Here is a 27,873-nt window from a genome sequence, read left to right as displayed (position 1 = left end):
ATCTGTAGTCCACATCACTCTTTAGAGTCAGGGAAAAAGTGTGGTGGAATCCTGGAGCCAGTGGAGCAAACGGCAGCAGCCCTGCTCAACCTCAGCGCCAACATGTTGTACCTGGAGACCGGGACAGCCACGTCTTACAATGAGGTAAGGCCAGTGGAGACACTCTCCGTGGGGCATCAAGCATCGCGCCCATTCCATCGGCTGGTTCCCTACTGCTCCCTGGGACAAAGGAAGTACAACGTATAGAATGGCACAACTGACAGGCCTTGAACAAGATTAATAGAATTTTTGGACACTTAAATTCTTAAAAGTCTTTGATCAAATTCTTTGTACTTTTTGTTATTTCTTGTGTGTCCCAGACATTTCTTTACATGTTGATGAGAAATTAAGAATAGCTAGGTTTTTGTAGTAACGTTTTGACGTAGAAAAAGACTTGACGCACGTAAGCTTTGCAAAGAGTTCCTCTGTTTGCATTTTGTGTGTGTGTGTGTGTGTGTGTGTGTGTGTGTGTGTGTGTGTGTGTGTGTGTGTGTGTGTGTGTGTGTGTGTCCGTCCAGAGAGCAGGGGAATGTAAACAGCTGGAGTACCTCTTGAATAGTTCTGTTTTGTGAAATGGCCGCTGTCTTGGCATGGATGTTGCATACAGTAGGGCCGACACATTAGAGAACAACAGTTCCAAAGGGCCTATTATGGCTCTCTGTCAGGAAGCCTCTTACTGTAGGAAGAGAGGTATAGAGGATGGAGGGGGGAGGTAAACAGCATATTTTGATATTTTTTTGTCTGAATGTTTCAGTCAGAGAAAATATGAGGTGTTTATAGAGCATAATTAAATCTCTCATCTTGTGGCTCGTAATCTCGAAAGCGAAATAGGAAAAGACATTGTTTGATAAGTTATTCATATATATATATATATATATATATATATATATATATATATATATATATATATATATATAGCAGGCATCATTAGACTGGGTTGGATTGGATTAAAATCCAGAGCCATATATACGAAAACATAAAATAACACCTCCAAAAAATAGAGGTGGGACTGGTGTGTGGTGGAATACAAAAATTAAAAAGGTTCTATATACAGCCGTGCAAAGTGTTTTAGGCCTGAATATGCCACTGAAATGTGTGTTTCTTAGTTTGGAAAAACAAACATTTCCACATTGAAAGTACAAACGTGGTGATTGATGGATCTGTGTTTGGAGCGTTTCAGAGCTGGATGGTGAACACATTAGGGACGACTTTTTAAATCAAATTAAAGACGGAAAAAGCGTTTTTACTGCAGTTATTTTCCCTCCAGAAATGTTTCTAAAATGGCAGCATTATTTTCTGTTAATAAAAGACAAAAGGTCACCAATTGCCAGCTTTCCCCCCCTCTGCTTGTTCTGCATCGATGCAATCCATCAAACCACCTTAATGTTAGCCAAAACAGTCAGGCTTATTTGACAAGAACAATTGTTGGTTGGTCACTGAAAGTCGGCTGTCTACTTTCAGATTATATATATATATATATATATATATATATATATATATATATATATATATATATATATATAATGCACGCACACACACACACACACACACACACACACACACACACACACACACACACACACACCTACACACCTACACACACACACACACACACACACACACACACACACACACACACACACACACACACATACATATATAAAATTACATTTTAGGTCCCAGTTATGCTTTGCATCTGCTTGCATGGGAAAACTATAGTCTCCTTGTGATGTTTTTACCAACCAAATCTGGCGTCCAAACATAATGCGGACCAAAAGAACTGCGTCAGATAGTCAGATTGCAGGTTGCAGATAACAGGTGTGTCAGGTCACTGTCTTTTAAGTTGTTGAGCAGGGGGGGGGTGGGCGGGGGTCTTTAAGTGGTGTCCACCTCCGTCCCTCCAGTGTCTGAGGTATCAGGTTCCCCCTCCCCCCAGCCTCCTGGGAGCCGCCGCAGCCATTAGAATGTGGCCGGCCAGGCGCTGCTGTTGAGTCCGGGATCGTAATTGCTTTAATGGTGTGTTGATGCAGATACAATCACCTGCTCTGCCCACCCCAGCAGGGATGAGGTGTAGATAGACCCCCGCCCAGCCCCACCTCAACCCCCACCCCAGTAGAGCTTTTAATGGCCCCCCCTCCCCTGTGGTCACTCATCACAGTCACCTAGACGCTCTGCTGGCCCAAGGTACATGGAGCAGGTCACCCACCAGAGAGCCTGGAATGGCAGATATTCGCCCCTCAGGCCAGGTCTGCTCTGGATCCTGCCATCTATTGGCAGTTCAAAGTTCTGGCTTGATCAATGCTCACACTTTGGTGACCAACCAGGCAACAGGAATGTGTTTAGATAGATTTATTTTCAGCTGGTTTGAGATTTTGGAGCTTCATTAGTAGTCTTCCAATTTAACATTTAGTCCGCTATAGATTAATAATATTTGTGGAACCTATACATTTTATAACCAGAGTGAGACATTCAGATGCATTTATTTGGTCACTGGCCTGGCAATAAATGCAAGACAGCCCAGAAAGAATTTTAAATGTGTCATCATAGGCCTTACCAAATGCCCCGATGGTGCCATTAATAATAACTTTGAAATTAGGGCCGCTGGTTGTATTTGAAATATCTGTGATATGCGCTCAGCATAATTCAGATTCCTACATTGGAATCAACAGGCTATCACTCTGAAGGTCAACAGTCTCCTTTTCCCATTGGCCTGAACTGCTTAGCCCAGCAAATGTCTGGGACAAAGAAATGCTCGAAGGCCTCGAACAGACGGCACCACCGTTGGAAAAACCTTATTAAAGGTTTTTCACGTCCTCCACGTCCTGTGGAGGACGTGGAGGCTGTTGATTTACTGTGGTTCTGCATAGCGACTCCACGTCCCCAAAGGCCCCAAGCACAGAGAAGGAATTTTTAAGAGCAGCTAAAGTGCTTATTAAATGGCTGCTATATTATAGTGGAATAAGATCTGATGAGAGGAAGCTGGGAGAAAGCCTGAATCTCCTTTTTAAAAGCGGACAGCCAGCTTCCAGTCAATTAAACATTCAAACGTGTTGAGTTTTAGGTGTGATTTCACTGCAGTATCTGCTTATTACCTCTTTATCTCCTCACGCCTCATCTTTGATCTCTGTATTCAGTTGGACCTTGAAAAGCATCATCTTAGTCCTCGCATTAATGAGCCGTATTTTATGTCAGGCATTCTGCGCTTTCTTTTTTCCCCCTCCATGCTTTTATCTATGATTTGTGTCCCTGGCCAGCATCGGCCTTTTCATTAGAATAATAATTTGACATTGATAATTATTGCCTGTCACGTCCACCTTCGCAGCTGCCAACATCAGATAGTGGGAGAGGCTGTGTCATCTGTGATTGGCTGAGAGGCATGGGTGCAGGCTGTGTCATCTGTGATTGGCTTAGAGGCATGGGTGCAACTGCAGCGGAAGGCAGGAGGAGCGAGTATCTTGCGCCACAATCCAAGAAAATCAGACTCTGATATCACTGCCTGGTTCTGACTCACCACATACGGGAAATATTCTCCAAACAGGAGATTGTGTCACATACTTGTTTTTCTTAGAACAGTGAGGATTTTTCTCCATTTCCTTCTTGTAGAATTACTGGAAAACAAAGTCTCTGATCATATTTGTTGGCCTCGTTAAAAAAAAAATCCTTGAGTGACTGATGAGTTTCTGTGATTTCAGTCTGAGCATTTAGGACAATAACCATTCTCTCTGCTCTGAGATCAGATGCAGGGCAACTCTACAGCCCATTCAGTTTAAACCTTTATTATTCTTGTATGCAATTACCCCATTGTGAGGGAGCGTGTGTTTAGGAAAGCTTCTCCCTGCTAAAGGCTAGAGGGTCTCTGTGTGTGTGTGTGTGTGTGTGCACACACACACACGCGCGCGCCCCCATTCACAAAAACACTTGTCTCCCGACACCTGCATGCCCAGCATATTGTTCTCCACACAAGCTCCTATAAGCTCTGGTGTCATTGTTTCCGGGGGGTTAAGCAGACTTGTGCCGCACACACCACCTCCAACTGCTGGCTAGCCTGTGGCACTGCTGCACAGCACAAGTATGCTGAGGTTGACTTGAATGACCTCTCTCAGGTGCTCGTGTGTGTGTGTGTTTGTGGTGTGTGTGACTGTGTGTGTCTATGTGGGTTTCTACATTATGAAGCAGCAGTAGTGTTTCACATTTGACTAACTGGAGTAATCAGGAGAGAAGCTGGCTGCTCCTGTGTGCGTTTGCTGGTCACCTGGCTCACAGTAACACCTGGCGGGGCAGTGTGTGTGTTTACTGGTCACCTGACTGGCACACAGTAACACCTGGCAGGGCAGTGTGTGTGTTTACTGGTCACCTGGCTCACAGTAACACCTGGCAGGGCAGTGTGTGTGTTTACTGGTCACCTGGCTCACAGTAACACCTGGTGGGGCAGTGTGTGTGTTTACTGGTCACCTGGCTCACAGTAACACCTGGTGGGGCAGTGTGTGTGTTTACTGGTCACCTGGCTCACAGTAACACCTGGTGGGGCAGTGTGTGTGTTTGCTGGTCACCTGGCTCACAGTAACACCTGGCGGGGCAGTGTGTGTGTTTGCTGGTCACCTGGCTCACAGTAACACCTGGTGGGGCAGTGGGTGTGTGTTTACTGGTCACCTGGCTCACAGTAACACCTGGTGGGGCAGTGTGTGTGTGTACTGGTCACCTGGCACACAGTAACACCTGGTGGGGCAGTGTGTGTGTGTACTGGTCACCTGGCACACAGTAACACCTGGTGGGGCAGTGTGTGTGTTTACTGGTCACCTGGCACACAGTAACACCTGGTGGGGCAGTGTGTGTGTGTACTGGTCACCTGGCACACAGTAACACCTGGTGGGGCAGTGTGTGTGTTTGCTGGTCACCTGGCTCACAGTAACACCTGGCGGGGCAGTGTGTGTGTTTGCTGGTCACCTGGCACACAGTAACACCTGGTGGGGCAGTGTGTGTGTACTGGTCACTTGGCACACAGTAACACCTGGTGGGGCAGTGTGTGTGTGGACTGGTCACCTGGCACACAGTAACACCTGGTGGGGCAGTGTGTGTGTGTACTGGTCACTTGGCACACAGTAACACCTGGTGGGGCAGTGTGTGTGTGTACTGGTCACCTGGCACACAGTAACACCTGGCGGGGCAGTGTGTGTGTACTGGTCACCTGGCACACAGTAACACCTGGCGGGGCAGTGGGTGTAAGGCAGACAGCTGTGGTCAGCCGTGCCTGAAATAAACAAGAGGCCCTGGAGAGATTAATGGCCGCCTGAAGAGCGAGAGCCATGGCACCTCGTCCAGGAATGTGCCATTTATAAATGGAATGGAATGGAGTGAATGGCAAGCAGGAAGGGCTGGCTGCGGCCCAGGCGTATTCTCCATCCTCTTTAAAGGCAGACATTTTAATTCCATTCCTCCTGTCTGAATACTTTTGGTTGTGGAAAAGGGGAAGCGGTAGTCTAAGGTAATGCATTTTTTTTGGGTGAGGGGGGAGTTTGATTTTGATCCAGAAACAAAACAGGGCTAGGCTGGTAACTGCGGTGAATTAATTTTATATTTTAATTTCTACCTGCTGGAAAACTTGCTTTCCAAATGCAGTGAAATTCAGCTGAGTGAGTCCGTGACCTGATCTCAGCAGGTTGACGTTCAGGAAGGAGCTCGACCATAAACACACCACCAGTAAACACATGCGTTGCTATTCTGCTTAACTGTGGATCATTCTTTCTTTTTAACACTTTCTCTTTTTTTAACATCTCCACTTCCTCTAGCATGTTTTCTTCAAGTGATGTTGGCCTAAACTTCCTTTCATCTACATTTGATATACAGTCAGTGTGTATTTAGCTACATGTATGATTAGTTAACAGAACTTGAAACCACACTACAATTAACATACATATGTCTTTGCAAAGCACGCACAATTGATCATGGCAGTAACTATTAACTTGAAACTTGAACATTTTTACTTAAAATATTATTTCCTTAAACTTAACAAGACACTGCCTGATAGATCATTCAACTAAAAGGTGCATGAAGCTATAGTTATTCTTTATTCTATTTAGTACATTAAATATTTGAGGCACTATCAAGGTATAATTGAAGTCTGCAGCACCTTCTGCTGATAAGATAAATCTATCTAGCGACAAGTATAAACACAGCATTTATTTATTTATTTATTTATTTATTTATTTATTTATTTATTTATTTATTTATTTATTTATTTATTTATTTATTGTTGAATCAGCAAAAGTGTTTATTTACTCAGACTCATTTTCATCTTCTAAAAATGTCCACACATGAAAACCTGGTCAGCTTTAAAAGGTCTAGCCAAAGTACTGATGCAAATGTTGAGCAGCTTCTTTGTCAGATTTATGATATATGCTTTTACCAACCTAATGGCTGACCGGCTAATGTTCTATGTCAAACGCATCAACTCTTTTCATTTGAAATTGTCTCTGCTGTCAGATTGCAGCACCGTGACATTCCCTTGTAATGAGTCAAGACATTCCTTTGTTGCTCCCCTCGCCCCCCAACCCCTCCATTTTGTCTGCAGTCACAGTATACAAACCTGGGGCTCCTGAACAGCATGGACCAGAGCATCCAAAATGGAAGTTCCACCTCTACCAGTCCCTACAACAACGACCATGCACAGAACAACGTGACCGCCCCGTCACCCTACGCCCAGCCCAGCTCCACCTTTGATGCCCTCTCTCCCTCACCGGCCATCCCATCCAACACAGACTACGCCGGGCCACACACCTTCGACGTGTCCTTCCAGCAGTCCAGCACAGCAAAGTCAGCCACCTGGACGGTAAGACACATCAATTCAGTCGTGCTTTCACTTTTACTTCGTCTATGCAAAATACTTTGAAGTATTTGTATTGATTCCAGCTCTGGGTAAAATAGCATTTGTGCTACGCGTGCTCGATTCCTAGGCTCGCCCGTTGCCCTGCAGCTCGCCGACCTGGCCCTGCAGCTTGCATACGCAGCTCGGCCGCTGCGCGGCCTCACCCACCCTGCAGCTCGGCCTCGCCTGCTCTATGACATCACTGATGACATCATCATGAATGACATCACTGATGACAATTAGGGCAATCACCTAATTAAAAAATATGGCTCCGTCAGGTCACCCGCACAGCCCAGGGGCGGAAGCCATCTTCTCTGTCTGGTTCCTCCCCAATTTTACCTACTTATACTCCCATCACTTATATAGCCTCAGACTGATGACATCACTGATGACATCATCACTGATGACATCTTCACTGAACTATAGCCTCAGCCTTAGGGCAAGGGCAATTAATCTGCCCTAATTAAAAAATCCTGCTCACCCGCTCGGGGGCTCTTTACATTTCCTGAAAGTTTCAGTCCGATCGCACGTAAAACGGCATAGGTGACTGGCCATAATTCTTGAAACAAACCGACAGACAGACAGACAGACAGAGTCCACATTGGCAAATTTATAGATAGATTCTTAACATTTGGTTGCAGTATCAGATGGGTAATGTTGACTACTTCAGCACAATCAGGTAGCCTGGGAACCTGACGAATCTGCAAGATTTCCACCCGACCTGTAAATGGTCTGGCCAATCACAACCGTTAACTAATAGCGGTGTGTTTGATACGATGACTGACAGAGCAGCGCCTTTGAGGCATTTTCGTAAACTACCAAGATGGCAGTTTGTTGCTGTGATTGGTTGTAGGTCTATCCAATTGCGTCCAGAGGCATTTAGGTCTGCGTCCGTTGATAGCGCCCGTTGGAAATCAAAATTGAAGTTTGAAGTTTCAAGACTCATTCAAATTTTTGCGAATTGGTTTGGAGATGTCAGGCTAACAATTAAGAATGCATTAGGACAATTCAATCACATAAAAGTTTAATAAATAGACTTTCAAATGGGCCACTTATGCTTTTGTCCTGTCCTGTGCTCTGAACCCCAAACATCTGGCATTAAAATGATGTGCAATTACTATTTGACACAACGCTGGCTTTTCATGAGAATTGGCTAGACACATTTCATATAGGTTTTCTGAGCAAGTCTATGTGCCTGTGCATGTATCTCATATGGTTCATGCAGGGTTTCCCTGCATTATAAGGCTTAGGCTCAGCACCCAAGACATTTTGGGCACCACCTAAACCAAATAAATGTAAAATCAATGTTGGTCCCCAGTGGACTACTTTAGCAATTTTGTCTTTAAGCTTTTTGGCTGTTGTTTATTTATCTGCTCTAGCTTTTACAAATGTTTGTATATGTAATAATAATTAATTATGTGAAATTGCATTTTGTCTAGATTGAAAAACGTAAAACTTTCTACCCCCCAGCCCAGCAACATGGCACCTAAGCCATCCAAAAAGCCAGGGAAAACCCTGGTTCATGTAATAAATACTGTCCCACAGAGACACATTTATATGCCAGATGTCATAACAGGTCATGGCAATAATTTGCCAGAGTAAAGGTGAGAGAGATATGTCTGATAACCATGAAATCTTTATCTTCACAATCTGTGCTCCAGGCACATTTAGGCGCACACTATATGAAAGTCCTCAGTTGCACAACCACATCTGGCAAAGAAGAATGTCACTTGAGATGGGAAGCTTCAAATCATGACAAAACCCCAGGCGTTTCTCTTCAAGACACTTCATTACACTTCACTTGCTGAACGAAGAAAGAACTTCTAGAGCATGATCTACATAAGCTAAGATCATGAGACATTCTTTGCCTTCACACTGAGCCAAAGTCTTATAAGTCTTAGATGTAGTATATGAATCATGGATGTCATATCTCCTCTGAACAAAAGGTTACAAATCAAAAGCATCTACTTGTGAATACTCTATATCTTGCTCAATCAAATACACCTACACCTAGCTGTAAATGACCATGCGCAGGTCGCTTGGACGTTGGGGGCGGAGTTTAGGATGAGTTTGTTGATATCAGACGGAGGTAAACAGGCTCAGCAGTTGGGCCAGCTGTGGTGATTCTCCGTGCAGCTAGATGTCACCATGTGATGGCTCAGTAAACCTACACAACCAGCTCCTCTTGCTCTGTCATTATGGATGACAGGGCTAAAGGACAGCTGTTGCATCAGAGCCCCACCTGCTTGCTTTGTTTATGTGTCTCCGCTGCAGCACTCTGGGCAGACGCTGTGCTACAGACCCGCAGAACCGACCGCGCTTCACTGTCTTAACGACCAATCAAAGCTAGCTTAGCGCACCCTAGCGGACACCAACGCTAATTGGTGGCATAGGTGTCACCTCCAGATGGACTTGTCGTGGGACATGCACTGCAATAAATCACCAGCTCCAAATTATCTCTAAATATCATTAATGGAATCAATTAATTCATTAAAAAATTATCTGGTTAGACCTGTCTGACATTTATGATATCAGAGGTTTTCTGGTTGATATTTGACTATCACAGTCCACATAAGTCAATGTCATCAATCTCAGATTTGGCAGGAGGCGTTGTTGAAAAACCTGTGAGCTTACTGCATAAAGTTCAGTGTTAATGCAGTGTGCCTCTGAGTCAACAGGCTGAACTCGGCGAGTATTGGGCGATCTCGCCTCGCTCCTTGGCCACGCCGAGTGTGGGATTGTGACATTTACCCAATTCCCACACCGCCTCGCTCACCCCTCTCATTTTCACACTGCAAAAAACAAAAGTCTGTCTCATGTGCAACTGTGTGCAGGTAAGAGTGTGTGTTGTGCGAGGCCACACCCCACAGCCTGAGCTGCTCTCTGGTTCAGGACACAGCCCAGCACAGACACATGCAGTGTAACAGACATGTAACAGACAGTCATAATAACACATGATGCAACACTGGTTAGATTGTAACAGACATGTAACAGATAGTCAAAACACATGATGCAAGAAGACTGGTTAGATTGGTCTGACTTTTTGCGCAAAAGTAATGGATCTCTATTTCCTTATTATTGCTGTACTGACTAAAACAAATATCTTCCCATAAAGCCCAAAGTAAATATTGCTTCATATTTTTCAAAGTTGAATTCTACAGCTGAAAGCAAATCCATCAAAGTGGAAGAAATTGTAAATAAATTGTGTGTTTTTGCCAAGTCAATGTGATCAAAAGGAATACACATACTGTATATCGTTCCAATGGCCTTGGACAACCAAGTATAGATTTTTGAACATGAAAAAGAAAACAGTTTTATTTAAGAGCGAAACTATATCCGTTAACTGATACATCAAAACAATGTATGGAACTGCTCCAGACCTTATGGACACTATTACTTATCTAAAGACATTTTCTTGGAATATGGGTGTACTGATTCAGAGGAGATAGCACTCCTATGAAATACAGTTTATCCCATTGTGAAAGTTGACCCTGAAACTGTCTGTTGCTGCTGACACATGGTTTAGAGCCTGGTTTCTAGTTTTAGTTTGCAGTTGCTAATATTCACGAATTGATAATAAACAAATGGATAAATAAATTGATCTAAGAACATTGAGATCATTTATTAATTTTCTTATTTAATGCCCATGCTAAATGTCAGTGCATGAACCACAGTTGCATAACTGCAAGATGCAGTCACTTATTTCTACCAAAGAGAATTTTCATAATTTTGCATCAATCGTTTTGTTGTTGTTACTCTGATGATTTTCCATCATGGCTCGTAGAGACAGTTCCTTTCGCTTTGGCCTCCGAGAGAACTGTGATTATAGCGTTGGCTTCCATCTGACGGAGGCTCCTCCATCTGATCTCAGGAGATCTTTTGCAAAGCTGCCATAATCTCCGCCGAATAGCTCCACCGCTGGACTGATGGCCTGATGGCAAAGAGCCACCGAAGATGTCACCACCACAGCTTTACTCCATGCAAAGATCTGCTAATGCCCCCTTTTGAAGGCCTGTGGGATCTTTCGTGGGACTTAGTGGACTGTGTACTGTGCTTCTTGATGACTGTTCTTCTGGAGACACACCTAATCCCTAACCCACAGCGTAACCTCTTCCTGTCTAGGATGACTGTGACACACACAGAGGTGCAACACGTCAACATTTCCCCGAATCGCTCCCACACCGTCTCTCCTGTCTGCTGCTCTTTGCAGTCGGCCGCAGCGTCCCCACCCTTTTGTCGTTTAGTGAGAGGAAAACACGCTAGGGCTAGGTCAAATGAATAATGCCTCCGTGGGGTTAGAGGTGTTCTTTCTTCTTTGCTTTACCAAATTGATGGAGTGTCGCAAATGCGGCAGCTATTGTTGGCTACTGATGCTACTATTGTGAGGCTAAAGAGTGGTTGTGTTTGCCTTGTGTATTAGCCGCCACCACGTAGCGCTCAAAGGAGAAGGAATGTCATGGTTGGGGCTATCACTGGGACTCTGTAGAGCTAGGTGGGATTACAGTAATGGATTGAGGGCCTGTAGATAATACTTGTGTAAATACTATGTGCCTCTTGCCTGAACCCTGTGCTCTTGGAGTGGGCTCTGTCTTTTTGAGAGAGTTAAGCTCGATGGCTGCATCTCACATTGCGCCGGAGGAGGAGGAGGAGGAGGAGAGCCCTTGAATGCTCAAAGAGAAGAGTGTTCCAGCGAAAGGCAGCAAGACGCAGCTTGCCCCTGGAACATCTGCGGGCCCGTCCCACGCCTCACGAGATGGGGCTGAGACTTGTTTGTGTCAAGAAGCTTGTCGTGACTCGCCCATCGCAGACACACAAGCTCTCAGGCATACAGATGAGGAAAAAACTAGAGGGGAGTTTTTTTTTTTTTTTTAAGGCAGAGCTGAAAAGATTTTTATGATATGAGCATGATTTCTCAATCAGTCTGGAGAAGCTCATTCTCTGACCGTTTTCATTATGAGCTTCTTCCTTCTTCCTCATAACATAACAGTGTTACAGCTTCCTACAGTGTGATAGACAGCAAGCAGGAAAACACAGTAGTTGTATAAATACAACAGAAATTAGTCTGTCACCATGAGACAATCGGCATTTCTTGGATCAACTCTTACCAAATCCCAGAAAATTGTGGGAGCTCTCATCACACACATAAAAACGTCTGTGGTGAGAAGAACTATTAAATAATACCAACATGTTTGTTGTTTTAATTCTCCTTTTAGTTGAGTGATGGGTAGAACAAACACAGCTGTGGGAAATAAATGTATGAGTGATAGGAAAAGCAAGTGTAATAACATAACTTACAGTATTTGGCATTTGAACAGAGATTTGGAAAAAACCAGCGTAAATTACATAAAGCCTGACCTCTTTCTCATCATGGGCATGCAGACTCAACCAGAATCAGACAATAATATGTTAATTATTCATTTACTTTTCCTCAAAAATGGACGTATTTTGCCATCTGTTCAAGAAAATTAAAAGCTATACTTGATTTGGGGAGTACAGTAAAATTAATGCTGGCTTTCATTTTCTATTGCAATAAACTCAGTTGTAGTTGTAGTGATTTAAACCCCTGGTGAAGACCTGGTGAAGACATGTGTGTGGTTGGCTAATCCCAGAGGTGACAGACGCATTTCTTGCTCTTTCAGTACGAGCTACATAAACATGATGATGCCACTTGTGAATTGAAATGTGCCTTAGGACAGGTGTCATCACCTGGACTGGGACAACACTAGGACAGGTATCATCACCTGGACTGGGACAACACTAGGACAGGTATCATCACCTGGACTGGGACAACACTAGGACAGGTATCATCACCTGGACTGGGACAACACTAGGACAGGTATCATCACCTGGACTGGGACAACACTAGGACAGGTGTCATCACCTGGACTGGGACAACACTAGGACAGGTATCATCACCTGGACTGGGACAACACTAGGACAGGTATCATCACCTGGACTGGGACAACACTAGGACAGGTATCATCACCTGGACTGGGACAACACTAGGACAGGTGTCATCACCTGGACTGGGACAACACTAGGACAGGTATCATCACCTGGACTGGGACAACACTAAGAGAGGTATCATCACCTGGACTGGGACAACACTAGGACAGGTGTCATCACCTGGACTGGGACAACACTAGGACAGGTATCATCACCTGGACTGGGACAACACTAAGACAGGTGTCATCACCTGGACTGGGACAACACTAAGACAGGTATCATCACCTAGACTGGGACAACACTAGGACAGGTGTCATCACCTGGACTGGGACAACACTAGGACAGGTGTCATCACCTGGACTGGGACAACACTAGGACAGGTATCATCACCTAGACTGGGACAACACTAGGACAGGTATCATCACCTAGACTGGGACAACACTAGGACAGGTGTCATCACCTGGACTGGGACAACACTAGGACATGTATCATCACCTGGACTGGGACAACACTAGGACAGGTATCATCACCTAGACTGGGACAACACTAGGACAGGTATCATCACCTAGACTGGGACAACACTAGGACAGGTGTCATCACCTGGACTGGGACAACACTAGGACAGGTATCATCACCTGGACTGGGACAACACTAGGACAGGTATCATCACCTAGACTGGGACAACACTAGGACAGGTATCATCACCTAGACTGGGACAACACTAGGACAGGTATCATCACCTGGACTGGGACAACACTAGGACAGGTATCATCACCTGGACTGGGACAACACTAGGACAGGTATCATCACCTAGACTGGGACAACACTAGGACAGGTATCATCACCTAGACTGGGACAACACTAGGACATGTGTCATCACCTAGACTGGGACAACACTAGGACATGTGTCATCACCTGGACTGGGGCCGACGACTGCGGCACAACATTCCTTCATTCCGTCCCTCATACTTAATCAATATGTTGATAGTCCATTTGAGCCTCTATTGTCCCCTGTTAGTTTCTCCTTAAGAAGCAGGTGTTTGACCTCTTGCAGAGAAAAAGCAGAGAGGGGAAAAAAACTGCTTTGCATGATTGTTGAATTAAACAGGTTTGGGAGAAGCTCTAGGCATGATGTGACATGTCAGGTATGAAGAAGACAAGACCAGAGGCGCCAAACAGTGCTTGTTTAAGGCCCGGTGTTTGTCAGGACTTGACTCCTGCATGCGCCCGCAGCGCCTGTCAGGGAGAGAAGAACGCTACAGCTGTGGACTTGTCTCAACCTGCGTCGCACGGGAAGTGTGTATTTGCGTGTTGGAAGTGTGTTAGAAAGTAATTGCACACATGCAGCACTGTACAAGCATAAAAAACATAAATTCTATGTTGCATGTAATCATATTATTATATGAACATATATTCTCGTTATTATACCAGCAGCTTCCAAACCGCATTTTTCTTTTCTTTTTTTCTTTCTTTTCTTTTGTTTGTGTTGCAGAGCAACAGCCGGAGTGGCTTATGGGTCTTCATGGCCTTTACAGAACATACATTTATTTCCCCTATCCAGCTGAACAGTGGGTCACGCCTCCCTGCTTCTTGCAAACAGCCTGAAAGTGTTCTTTCACATGCTTGTGATGGAGCGGCCCTGCATTGTGTGCAGTGTGTTTCCCCGGCTGTGTAATTCACTGTGTGACCAATGAAAGGCTCATAATTACATGTTAACACCTGAGCACCGCGCCCTGTGTGAGCCACTGAATCCCATCAGTCAACTCGCTGCCCTCCACCCTGCCTGAACACTGTTAGCTTTAGCCGCGCGCCGCTTCCAGCAATCAGCAGCGGTTGCCGCTCTCACTGCTGAGCAAACACTGCACCAGCAGCACATATTTGTCTGCTCAAAATCTGTAGCTTGAGGGCTGGGATAGTACCCTGGTGTGTGTGTGTGTGTGTGTGTGTGTGTGTGTGTGTGTGTGGGTGGGTGCATTCAATGGAAGTTGAAGATAGTAGGATATAATCTAAACATCTATCAATCTCGATCTTATTTCTTATTTCAATACTCTGTTGTGCTGTTTTCACAGCCGGCTAAACAAAACCAGCAGCCTGTAATTATTCCAAACATTACATAGTGACCCTTCTCTCTCCCTATAATCTCTTTCTCTTTCGCTCCTCTCTGCGCTCTCGCTGCTTCGCTTCTTCACCTCATTTAGCTGAGTGACAGAGGCGTACGGGGAGTATCAGGTGAGGAGCAAGAGGACAACTACCATTCATCTTAGGCTTTTTTTTAAGAAGACCTTTTGGAAAACTGCTTTGATTTTACGCAAGGAGCAGTTCCATCATCGTGTTGACATACATGTCCCAGAGCTGGACCTGTCCTCATTGTGTTGACATACATGTCCCAGAGCTGGACCTGTCCTCATCGTGTTGACATACATGTCCCAGAGCTGGACCTGTCCTCATTGTGTTGACATACATGTCCCAGAGCTGGACCTGTCCTCATGGTGTTGACCGTGTTGACATGCATATCCCAGAGCTGGACCTGTCCTCATCCGTATATCAATATAACTGCCATTCATGTGTTAAGCACAAACAGCGAATCAGAACCCTTGGTGCATAACAGTGCTCAGATTTTATTACTTTATTTTCATTACCTTAGTGTGCATATTAGTGGTATCCATGCAGTGTTGTGTTCCCAGTCTACTGATATCAGTTCATCCTGTGCACGCAGTGTTGTGTCCCCAGTATACTGATATCAGTTCATCCTGTGCACACACAGTGTTGTGTCCCCAGTATAATGATATCAGTTCATCCTGTGCACGCACAGTGTTGTGTCCCCAGTATAATGATATCAGTTCATCCTGTGCACACACAGTGTTGTGTCCCCAGTATAATGATATCAGCACAGTGTTGTGTCCCCAGTATACTGATATCAGTTCATCCTGTGCACGCACAGTGTTGTGTCCCCCCAGTATACTGATATCAGTTCATCCTGTGCACGCACAGTTTCTAATGAGGTCACTTGAGGAAAGGAGGATAGCTGAGAATGTGGGTTATTATTAACCATCTTTTATTAGTGGATCACAACTCCCAGGGAGATGCACTGGAGCGAACGCAGAGGGAGGATCTGGGAAAGACCTGGGGAGTGGAGTGGGAGAGAGGGAGAGGATCTGGGAAAGGCAGAGAAGGAGAAGGCAGCGTTTGGAGCTTGTCCTGATGAAAGGAGAGGTTGTGCCTGGGGAGTGGAGTGGAGATGTCCGTGCCAAGCTTGTGTAATATTAAAAGTCAACACAGGACAGGTACTGGGATGTGCTCCTTTCTCTGGAACAAAACTTCATAGAGATGGAATTTGATGTGGCATTGTTCTAGAACACAGCCCCGAGCCGTTTGCACAATGTTCACTTTTCTTCCCTCAGAAATGAAGCTGACAGGTTCCCTCCCCTCCCCGCCTGCCCCCACCCTCCCCCCGCCTGCCCCCACCCTCTCCCCACGTCTTCTGCACAGAGAGGATCTAATCCTCTGGTTACACAGTATTGATTTGAATGGTTTGTTTACACAGTTGGCTTATGCCCATTAGAAACCATTCACTCTTTTTTGATGGCTTTCTGGCTATCCATGCTAACAGTGCCAACGGAGCCAGATCCATCCATTATTGAATTACTCCTGACTCAGAGACTTGAATGCGAGCCAGACTGTGTGAGCAGCCATTACATTACATTACATTACAGTACATTACAGTACATTACACTGTAGCTGGATGGTCAGCGACTCCTGTGATCGCTGCTTCGTTCTTGTGGTCAGGGATCAAACTTGAGTCAGTCATTGTCATCCAGTCCCACAACAAAAATGCCACTCAACGTTCCATGGCTCGTATGAAAGGAAAGACATGAGCTCGCCAGCGCCTCCAGAGGCTTCTGCTCTGTATGACAGTATAGCCATCAGATGCTTCAACAGAGTGCTCCTCCCGTCGAGATGAAAGCCAGGCCCTGTTTAATTGCAGCTGGAGGGGTCCATTTTATGGCTCTCCTCGGAAGTCCCAGAGGCTCTCCATGAGACAGCACTGAGGTTGCCCAATACACACCCTTAGCAGCAACGCTGTGTGTGTGTGTGTGTGTGTGTGTGTGTGTGTGTGTGGGTGTGTGTGTGTGTGTGTGTGCGATTATTTAGGTAGGTCGTAATCACAGTCTTGCCCTTTCGGCTTCAGGGGAAACCAGAAGTGCACAGTCCAGGTAACAGGTGTTGTAGGGATCTTCACCTTTTAAAAGCTTAGGCTAACATTGTTTTGAAGCCTCACAACGCTTTGCCGTTTCTATTAAGTATTGGTATTGGCGTGTATCGATTTGTCTGAGTAGAAAAGGTTGATTCATAAAATGCACTGTGTAATCTTTTTGGTTCCCCCCCTGTTCTTGTCCTCCTCTCCAGTACTCAACAGAACTGAAGAAGCTGTACTGTCAGATAGCCAAGACCTGTCCCATTCAGATTAAAGTGCTGACCAACCCGCCGCAGGGCGCTGTCATCAGGGCCATGCCTGTCTACAAGAAAGCTGAACACGTCACAGAGGTGGTCAAACGCTGCCCAAACCATGAGCTGAGCCGTGAGTTCAACGACGGTCAGTAGTTTATTACATTTAAGAAAAAAAAACGGATCACTCCTGCTTCACCTCTGTCATCATTGTTTGTTATCTACTCCTTTAATGACATGATGTCATCTTGCTTCCAGGTCAGATAGCTCCTCCAAGCCATCTGATCCGGGTGGAGGGCAACAGCCACGCCCAGTATTTGGAAGACTCCATCACGGGCCGTCAGAGCGTCTTCGTCCCCTATGAGCCCCCGCAGGTGAGCTGACCCTCAGGCCGGAGAAGGTCCTCCTCCCTGCTCCCTGCCCCATCAACACCACCTCACCCTGACTCTGACAGATACAAAGGTGACAGGCTCCCCCCCCTGACTCTGACAGATACAGCGGTGAAAGGCTCCTCCCCTTGACTCTGACAGATACAGTGGTGACAGGCTCCTCCCCCTGACTCTGACAGATACAGCGGTGACAGGCTCCTCCCCCTGACTCTGACAGATACAGTGGTGACAGGATCCTAACACACCCAGAGCCTGCCTGTCCTCCCTTCCCTATCATATCCACCCCCCCCCCCCCCCCTTAACTCAATCCTGACACCCAGCAACTAGTGTCCCTAAAAGCACCTCAATACGATCACACCATGACATTCTGACTGCTTTTCTGTTCGGCCTTAGAAGGACATGGTTACTGTTTACTACTATTTCCCACCTAGACAGTTTTATAAGTCATACAGAAACAGGACGTTATGAGATGTATAATTCAAAATCTGATCATAGCATCTCATTCGACTTAATCCTCGTTCATGTACTCTATACCAGAGGTTCTCAAATGTTTTTCAGCCAAGGACCCCTTACAAGATAGAAAATATACCGGGGACCCCCTCATTCTGATTTGTGATTTTGGGCTAAGCTTAATTGTTTCCACGGTAACGTGCTTGACTTTTAATTTGATAGGTTTGTTATTAGAATGTAATCCATTAACCATTTTAGATTTAAAGCATAAACTATTTTCGTTGAACTACTGTATGAAGATTTTGCACAAAAAATAATAATAATAATAATATTACGTTACATTTACGTCATTTAGCAGACGCTTTTGTTTTGTCCAAAGCGACTTACAATATCACAATTTGTCAACAGTACAGAAAACCACTATGCGACACAATCAATGACAGCCAAGATATTTTGATAGTCTAGCACCATGTAGGAAGTAGTTTGAGAAGGAATAAGTAACATGTAGCATTTTTTTTTTATATATATATATATATATATATATATATATATATATATATATATATATATTTTTTACCTGAAAACTTTTCGCGGACCCCCTGGCAAAGTGCCACGGACCCCTGGGGGTCCGCGGACCCCCATTTGAGAACCACTGCTCTATACAATCTGAAGATTCCTCTTTGAGTTACTCACATCTGAATCAATGTGCAGACAATACAGAGCATAGCTGCTTCCTCCAATGTGTCCTGTCACTCTCCACTGTACACCATCCAGTGAAATGGCAATACTATTCAAATCGTCTGGAAATAGATCTATCCTATTTTAAGGGAGTACAATACGCTATGTTGCTATATCAGCAACATCAGTCTGTTCAAAATAAGTGAATTGAATTGCTTTTTTTTATTGAATAGACCTTGGCTAAAATCATAAACGCAAAGCTATACAGTCTGAAAATAGCCTGGACCCAAAAAGAGAAAAAACACACCCATGTTTCTTGAAAGTGTAGCTTACGCTATCAATTTACTTTGCTATCCACCTGGTGTTATCACTAAATGTTGCTGTCCTGCTCCTCTCTCAGGTGGGCACAGAATTTACCACAATCTTGTACAACTTCATGTGCAACTCGAGCTGCGTGGGCGGAATGAACAGACGCCCCATCCTCATCATCGTCACGCTGGAAACCAGAGAGTAAGACAACACCCCACCATCATCAGTGGTAGCCTCTCATCGATCGCCCGACGCGGTGACTTGTTTGTGACCACAGCTCTGCCCGTGTCTCTCTCTCCCTCCAGTGGTCAGGTATTAGGCCGTCGCTGCTTCGAGGCTAGGATCTGCGCCTGTCCAGGCCGAGACCGGAAGGCAGATGAGGACAGCATCCGCAAACAGCACGTAACAGACGGCTCAAAGAGCAGTGACGGTACGAAGCGCCGTAAGTAGTGCTGGGGCTGGTGGAGGTTCTGACGGGCTTCGGCCTTATCTGCAGAGATGGGAAAAGTACACACATTCTTTACTTCAGTAGAACTACAGTTACTTGTGTCAAAACAAGACTCTGGTAAATGTAGAAGTACAGATTCTACTTGTTTACTCAAGTAAAAGTAAAAAAAAAAAAAAAGTCCAGGCTCTGAAATGTAATAAGTATTTCTACCGGGTGTTTCTGTGCAAAGCTAACTGAAACTCACGTCATTAATATAATTCGAAGACTATTAAATGCAGAAGATCCCCTCCAAACATGTTTTAATATGTATAAAGACTATATTTTGATTAATATATTAATAAAAGGTGCACATAATGTGTGAAAGCTGGGAGAGCATGAGACGAGAGACAGACGTTTCATTGTTTTTGTCTGTCGTGCATTAAAACTAAAGTAACAAGACTGTTTTTAAAATGTAAGGAGTAGAAAGTACAGATATTTGTGTTAAAATGTAGCGAGCAAAAGTAAAAAAGTAGTCAAAAAAATTAATACATGGTAAAGTGCAGATACCTGAAAATCCTACTTAAAGGAGAATTCTGTTTTTTTACACACCCGGACCTTATTTCCAGCTTTAAATATGTTAAACTCACGCAGATAACTTTGGTTTCATTCGGATCGTCCGGGAAGATATTGAGCCCTGAGTAGAGTCCTGTAACGGGCGAAAATGGGGCATCTGAAATGCTTCCATTTACATCTTGTAAATATCTTCTGATACGAAGCGGCACATATCGTTATTATACCATAGATGCAATGACATAAAATGAACGATCTAGCATTATTTACCTTGGTTCACCCCTGGCTCTGCTGTCTGTCGTCACATTGATAGCAGCTCCTCACCCTCCAGTCCCACTCCTTGTAATCCATACGTTATTCCAGACCGGCTCAAATAAATACACTCTGAATTCATCGTCCATAATCTCGAGATCAGATATTATCAGCCAGCGGTGTTTAGCATGCTACAGATCGACTGCTCTGAGCTCTGAACTCTACCTTGCATGGCAGAGTTCAGAGCTCAGAGCAGCAGATCTACAGATCAACTGCTCTGGGCTCTGAACTCTGCCTTGCAGGCAGTATTTGTACTGAATTTGTTACTTCCCATCTCTGCTTATCTGACTTGCTGCCTCACTAACACAGACACTGGAACACTGCATGCTGCCAAACCACTTGCTACACTCTTCTTCATGCTTCTTTTCCATCCTGCTTCTGCTTAGGCTAACTCTTTAGCACGTTAGCCAGAGGTACTGAACGCTTTCCCCATCCTCTCTCTAGCCTTCCGCCAGGTTTCCCACGGCATACAGATGTCCTCCATCAAGAAGAGAAGATCCACAGATGAGGAGGTTTTTTGTTTGCCTGTAAGTTTCCCCTCTCCGTTTCTTGGGGAGTTCCTCGAGGGTATTGCTTCAGTGCATTTTCCATTGACTGCGTCTCTACTGCTAACTGACCTCTGACCTCCGCCTCTCTCTATCCCTTGTAGATCAAAGGCCGTGAAATATATGAGATCTTGGTAAAAATCAAAGAGTCTCTGGAACTCATGCAGTTTCTGCCCCAGCACACTATTGAGTCATACAGACAGCAGCAGCAGAACCTCCTTCAGAAACAGTGAGTACGGCTTTAGATTTCTGACACCGTAGCGCTCCTTTGTTGTCAGCCACAATATGAAAGACGGGTCTACATTACTAGCAAGGTCAAACCTCAGTATTTGAATGGAACGGTTTTCTTGTGACTTCTTATCTCCCTTAACCAGTCTATTTTAGATGTGCTTGTTGTTGTGGTTTTTTAATAAAGTGGAGTGACTTAACATGATTAACTTGTTGGACAGGCACATTGTGTTGACACTGTAGCACTCTTGTACAGTAACTATCAAGTAAAGGCTGTTGAAGGCTAAGACAAGACATCAAATAAAGTTATCCTGTGGAGCGTCTGGGTAGTGCAGCAGTAGATTCCCTGCCTACCAACGAGAGGGTCGCAGGTTCCAAACCCCCTGCTTGGTCGGGCATCCCTACAGGCACAGTTGGCCATGTCTGCAGGTGGGAAGCCAGATTCTGTCCTGGTCGCTGCACTAGTGCCTTTCCTCCAGGTTGGTTGGGGTGCCTGTTTTGGGGGGGGGGCGGGGCGACTGGGAGGAATAGAGCTGAACAGTCACGTGACTTTTCGTGACGTTTCCTGCCCCAGAAGTCGCTTCCCCGTTCATTTAAGGCTGGAACCAAGCCAAACCGTGACCTACTGAATCACGAGTGACCATAGAACATTCTGAATGTGTTATGGTCACTCACGATTCAGTAGGTCACGGGTTGGCTTGGTTCCAGCCGTAAAACTCATCATATAAGGATTTTTCGAAATGTCTATGGAGAAGATGAATGGGGAACTCACTTCTGGGGTGAAAAATGTCACGTGACTGTTGAGCTCTATAGCGTGACCCTCCCACGCGCTACGTCTTGCGAAACTCCTCGCTATCACAATGCACATGTATCGGAGGAAGCTTGTGCTAGTCTACGGCTCTCCCCAGATCGGCAGAGGGGGTGGAGCAAACTTGATAAATAAATAAATAAATAAAGTCCTTCCATGTTTCCATGAATGTAGAATTTGCTCCATGCTTGTGCCCTAGAGGCTGAACCTTGCATCATGGAGATCTGTTTTTTTCCTTCTCTCTCATGGGATATGAGCCAAGCCTGATGAATCGTGACAAATGTACCTGGCTATGCTTTGTTTAGGAGAAGCTTCCAAAGATTGATCTGATGGTAACGCCTTTGGGTGCTTTGCCAGGTTTGCACAACAGCACCAGTCACAAAGTCCCTGCCTTAGTCTCATCTATTCGCTTGAGCATAATTAAAACTGTCTCAGACGCACACACACTTTGCCTTGTCCACGCCCATTCACTATAAGCTATGGAAAAGGGTAGATGGGTGTAAATGATAGCTTGACAGCCCTGTTATGATAATTATTGCTTATGTTATAGTTTCCCATTAAGAGACTGGCAGACAGCCTCATAGTGAGATAATGCTTGCATTTGCGGTTTTGAACTTTATTATTTGGATTTGTTGCTGGCTACCTGTTGACTTGCCATCGGGCCTCAAATATTTGTGGTGAAAATAATGCTAGGGACTAGGGAGTATACATTGACATTATGGTGAACTAAATCAAGATTAATTTGACATTAGTTGAATCATAGAATATCTTTCAATTCAGAATATCAGGAAGAATTTCCCCAAGGGGATAAATAAAGGATAACTTAACTTATTATAGTCAGAATTCAATTTCTTTCTCTGATTTGGTACATTAACATACAGACTTCTCTCATGTCTTTGTGTATTCTCAAGGAGATCCTCATCTATAAATGTGCATGCTGCTTTGTTCCACTCTCTTCTCTGTCCAACTTCATGACCTCCCATCTGTATTCTTAACCCCTACACTGTTTCCCTCACAGCCTTTTTAAATAAAGGCCTCTGTGAACTTCAAGCAAGTGTGTCAGGCCATTTCTTTCCTTGACGATACCACTCTGCACATTCCAATGATGTGATGAAATGGTTATCTGTTGTTACATAGTGCCATCTTCTGGACACTGACATTAGTGCAGCTCATGGACACGAGACACTGCTCCATTGACATGTATACAACAATTTATGTGATACGTAATACTGACACTGAAATTAGTAAGAATGTACAAACATGCAAAAAAAAAAAAAAAAAAGTTTTTCATCTTTCCTTCCATCACTGCCCCCCCCCCCCAACATTAGCATGTGTTATGCTACTTTTATGAACATCTGGGACTCTCTGTGGTCACTACTCTGTCCTTCTCCCTCAGTGAGCCCTTATTTCTGCTCTCTCTTCTTTCTCGTTCCTCCCTGCAGTCTGATAAAAGCCCGTCTTGGTAGCCAGCTCCTGGAGCCTGCAGGAGAGCAGAGGCGACGCTGCAGCTCCTCCTGAATCTCTGCCCCACATTCCTCTCCTCCTCTCCCAGTTACCTGGACCTCCTCCTGGTCTCCTTTCCTCATCTTTGTTCCCTTCTGGTCCTCCCTTTCTGCCTTCCCCGTGTCACTGGGATCCTGCACTGAGGATGTGCCTTTACTGAAACTCTCCATTTCTCAAGTAGAGTTACATGAACAAAGATACAGTATGTTGCTGCTACAAGATCATGGAATAGAACTTCTACATTTCACTCACCATGGTGCAAACTATAGACAATTGCAGTCTGATTTATAGACTATAACCTTACATGCTGGACAAAGCTCTCCCTTGCATATGATAAGCTTATCCAGTCTTGACCGCTGGGTCTAGTAAAATAGTCCTTTTAAGTTCAGAGGTTATAATTTAGACTATGATGTTTTTGCATGCATAATTTGTGTCGATAAAAAAGGAAAGAAAGGATATTTTGTAGGGTTGCCTATTGCGATGACATTCTTAGTCACCATGGCAAAGTGTACAACTTTGTTCAGGTCAGCCCTGTTTATTTGTATGCCGGCATCATTTGTGTTGCATAGCGCTTTGTGTAACGTAACTTCATCCCAATCGGCCTCTTCACCTTTAACTATGGCTGAAGTCGGAACAGGAACCAAGCTTTCGTTGTTTGTTTTTCTCCGTTACTTGACTTACTGAGCTGAATTCAAGTGAAAGTGTTTTGCCTTTGCTTCATCATTAGAGCTGGACTCGTTACAAAACGTTCGCTTATTTTGTGGGTTTTGGGGAGGGAAGAGACTTTATTATGGAAATAACTTTGCTAATGCTGGTCATGTTTTATAAAGTCACTGCAGGACAGTTTGTGTGTTTGTTTCTGATGTATTTTAAATGTTTCTCAATAAAATATCTTTTAACGGAGGAAATTAGCAAATGGGCACTGCTGTGAACAGAGCAGATTATATTAACACTTGCCTCTGACCATTCTGTTTGAAACAGATTATTTTGTTATTTTTGTGGCTGCTGCACTTTTGTCTGTCAGAACCGAATAAATGTTTCTTTCTGCTTGAACTCTCTCCTTTTCCTTTTTCTGTTTTATTACCACTTTGGCAGGGGGGTGGGTGGGGGGTGTATATGTTCAACATTTACAAGGACACTCAAACATTTCTTATGGGTCTGAATAGCAATCAACTATTCATAGATAACAAGATTTTATTTTTGCTTATTCTACTCAGTGACTATTCATGCAACAGGAAGCTACTATGCTATTGTCAGTGTAGTCATTACAACTGCCTTTATCATGAAAAATGAAGCAATTTTTTAAAATCTTTGTTTACAGTTCATTGCTTGAAGATGTTCATTAAAAGCTAATATCGAGGTGTACTGTGACTAAAAACCGGGGGCCGGTTGCACAAAACACCTTGAGTTAAAATGTTCCTTAGGGTCCGAGTTAAGGTGTCCATAAAATAAAATCGGCTGCACAAAACACCCTTAAAGCTTGTCCTTAAGTTTTCCTTAAAATGCTTAACCTTAAGGAGAAAACTTAAGGGGCTTTTGTCCAACCGATTTTATTTGATGGACACCTTAATTCGGACCCTAAGGAAAATCTTAACTCAAGGTGTTTTGTGCAACCGGACCCAGGCCTTTGCCATGAAGGATGACGTGAGGAAGGCTGATTGTAACGGCCTGTCACCTCCTCTGTCCCGCCGCAGGACTTCCATGCAGTCTCAGCCCTCCTACGACTCCAGCTCGCCAATCCACGGGAAAGTCAACAAGCTGCCCTCGGTCAGCCAGCTCATCAACCCCCAGCAGAGGAACACCCTCACCCCGTCCAGCATGTCTGGAGGCCTGACTGACAGTAAGTGTGGCCCTTTGTATCTCCTCCTGTCTATCTCGGGCCATGTAGCCATGTAGCCATCCCCTCTGGGCTTATTGTATATGTATCAGGACAGCGTGTCTGGGCAGGCAGGAGGGCGCCTGTGTGCACCTCTCAGCCCCCTGACAGGAAGCTTCTTCCTCAGAAAATAATCATGTGATCCCTGTGAGACTTTCCTCCTCCGTGGGCCTGCAGGACCTGTTATGATGCATTATCTGTCATGCTGAGAGTAACCTCCGCATGCCCCCCCCCCACTCCCACCCATACCATGTTGCTGTTGATATTGCGTCATCTCTTCACCTCAGAGAAGTACAGAATGCTCACAGTAGCTGCTTGTGTTTCTCTAGTGACTCCCATGATGGGCACACACATCCCCATGAATGCCGACATGAGTTCACTGAGCCCCACACACGCACTGCAGTCCCAGCTACCCATGGTACCCTCCCATTGCACCCCCCCTCCTCCATACCCCATGGACAGCAGCATCTCCAGGTACCTGACAAAACCACCATGGGATACTTTAATTTATTTTCACGGTTCACTGTGAAAGTCAATAATCATGCGTTTAGATTGAAGCTCTCCTCAAAAGAAGTACGTTTTGTGGACTTTTAAACGATGAACAGATTGGGACTTAAACGTTTAAACTGATTTCCCCTCTTCCCTCTCGCAGCTTTCTTCTACGGCTGGGCTGCGCAGGCTGCTTGGACTACTTCACAGCACAAGGCCTAACCAACATCTACCAGATTGAGAACTATAACATGGAGGTGAGACATTGCCAATCCAACAGCAGTCATTTGTGGGGTGTGAGAGAAGAGTGCCCCCCCTGCGAAAACTAACGCTACCCCTGTGTGATGACTATTAGGATCTATCCAGGCTGAAGATCCCTGTGGACTACCAGCACCTCATCTGGAAGGGTATCATGGAGCACCGACAGACCATGGATTTCTCCCCACCTCCCCACATACTGCGTACCACCGGCGGGTCCTCCACTGTCAGTGAGGCTCGGGGCGAGCGCGTCATCGACGCGGTCCGCTTCACCCTGCGTCAGACCATCTCCTTCCCACCGCGCGACGAGTGGTCCGACTTCTCCTTCGACCTCGACTCTCGCCGCAACAAACAGCAGCGCATCAAGGAGGAGGGGGAGTAAGCCAGTGGCGCAGTCTGCCTCTTCTTCTACGTGTTCCCGTGTCCCGATCCCACTATTTCACAGCAACTGTTGGAACGTTTCCTTTGAAAAACCTGGTATTTAGCGCAAATATTGTTGAGAGCAAAATACATCATAGAAATGCACTTATTTTCATTAGTGTTCTGTTTCTCGTGGTGGTCGAGGAGAAAGAAATTGTGCATTTACTATGTTAAAATTTCTTGAGAGCACTTGAGTTTGCTTTGAGTTTTTTAAGTGTTCATGATTCATTCCAATGTTACAGCATAACTGGAAATGAAACTTGTGTTAAAGGGCTTATTAGGGCTGCTATGGGCCATAGCAAAGGTGTATTTTAGTTTCTAATAGACTTTGTGACCCACAGTTAGGGTTGTACACTTTAGCCACGTACACTGTTTTTGATATCTGGCAGAAGCCAGCGTTGATTGTAAACATTTCAAAAAATTCCCTGTCAGAAGTGTTATGTCAATTGATGGGTGATTTTTTTTTCCTGCTGTAGCTTAACTGTTCTCTGTTGTGAGACCAATGCATCACCGTTCTTTTGTATCAGATTCTGAAGTATTTAGGTTCAAGTGACACATTTGATTTAGCCACATATAATGCTCTTGACCCAGTGTTTTGTAGTGGTATTGATACCATGACTGATGTCCTTTTGTCTTTTCGGTTCTCTTCTTATTGCTTGCTTGTTTTACCACTGTGCAATGTCCTGATTGCATTTTAAGGGCCATCCTTTACTGTTGCAGTGGATGCCTAGCACAAGTATTTTTCTTTCTTTTATTTTTTATTCATGAACCACGTTTTGGTAAAGGTTTGTTTCATTTTATAGCTGGCCAAAACTTACAATATAAATGTATATACATTTGTATAGTTATTTTCTGAAAGTTTCCCTAAAGAAAAATACTTGATTTTCATCATGAACAAAAACATATTGATGTGAATATTGCCTGGTAGCTATATCGGCAAGAACAATGTTTGTTTTCATTGAAAGGAGTAAATATGTACCCTTCACTAGCCTATGGTCAATGTTAGGTTTTTGTTCAAAGTAGCACATTGCCAAGTAGTACATTGTTAAAAAGCAGAGATCTGCAGTTCCATATTTTTGTACAATGAGTTGTAAATATGTTGCAATGTACCTAGGCTATTTTGATATAAATCAAAATAAATATCCATACTTGCTGTATTGCATGTTAATACTCTTTTGTTTCAAGTTATTTCTAGTGTGGAGAAAGCATTATCAAAGGTGTCACTACCGTTCTGAGTAACGCTTTACAATAACATACACAAATAATGTAGTAGTTACTAGTAAATAATCATTAACTAATAGTTAATGAGTAGTTAATG

The 27,873-nt window shown here is 44.5% G+C and overlaps 1 protein-coding gene across 6 annotated transcripts; it reads left to right on the top strand.

Moving 5' to 3' along the window:
• On the top strand, positions 1–27,723 carry tp63 (tumor protein p63). 6 transcript variants are annotated; one of them, XM_083647902.1, is made up of 12 exons: positions 1–144; positions 6,608–6,865; positions 17,255–17,441; positions 17,552–17,667; positions 19,211–19,320; positions 19,425–19,549; positions 20,873–20,955; positions 21,078–21,202; positions 25,207–25,352; positions 25,718–25,862; positions 26,041–26,134; positions 26,233–27,723. In XM_083647902.1, the coding sequence occupies exons 1-12, from the start codon at positions 103–105 to the stop codon at positions 26,515–26,517; spliced, it is 1,716 nt and encodes a 571-aa protein (XP_083504028.1). In that variant the 5' UTR covers positions 1–102; the 3' UTR covers positions 26,518–27,723. The 6 variants fall into 6 exon arrangements, with proteins under 6 accessions (XP_083504028.1, XP_083504027.1, XP_083504026.1 ...); XM_083647901.1 differs by having other exon boundaries at positions 19,425–19,561; XM_083647900.1 differs by having other exon boundaries at positions 6,557–6,865.
• The last annotated feature ends 150 nt before the right edge of the window (positions 27,724–27,873 follow it).

Source organism: Poromitra crassiceps, assembly GCF_964638095.1.
Source record: "Poromitra crassiceps genome assembly, chromosome: 12".
Lineage (NCBI taxonomy): Eukaryota > Metazoa > Chordata > Actinopteri > Beryciformes > Melamphaidae > Poromitra > Poromitra crassiceps.
The sequence above is the reverse complement of the archived record's forward strand: the minus strand, read 5'-3'. Positions and strand labels throughout refer to the sequence as shown.

What these genes read in the sequence shown, in the direction of transcription:
- tp63 (XM_083647899.1), top strand. Translation starts at nt 103, where the DNA reads ATGTTGTACCTGGAGACCGGGACAGCCACGTCTTACAATGAG. An exon ending in CAGCCACGTCTTACAATGAG is followed by an intron (nt 145 to 6,556) that starts GTAAGGCCAGTG and finishes TAATGAGTCAAG; the next exon opens with ACATTCCTTTGTTGCTCCCC. An exon ending in CAGTGACGGTACGAAGCGCC is followed by an intron (nt 19,562 to 20,872) that starts GTAAGTAGTGCT and finishes TCCTCTCTCTAG; the next exon opens with CCTTCCGCCAGGTTTCCCAC.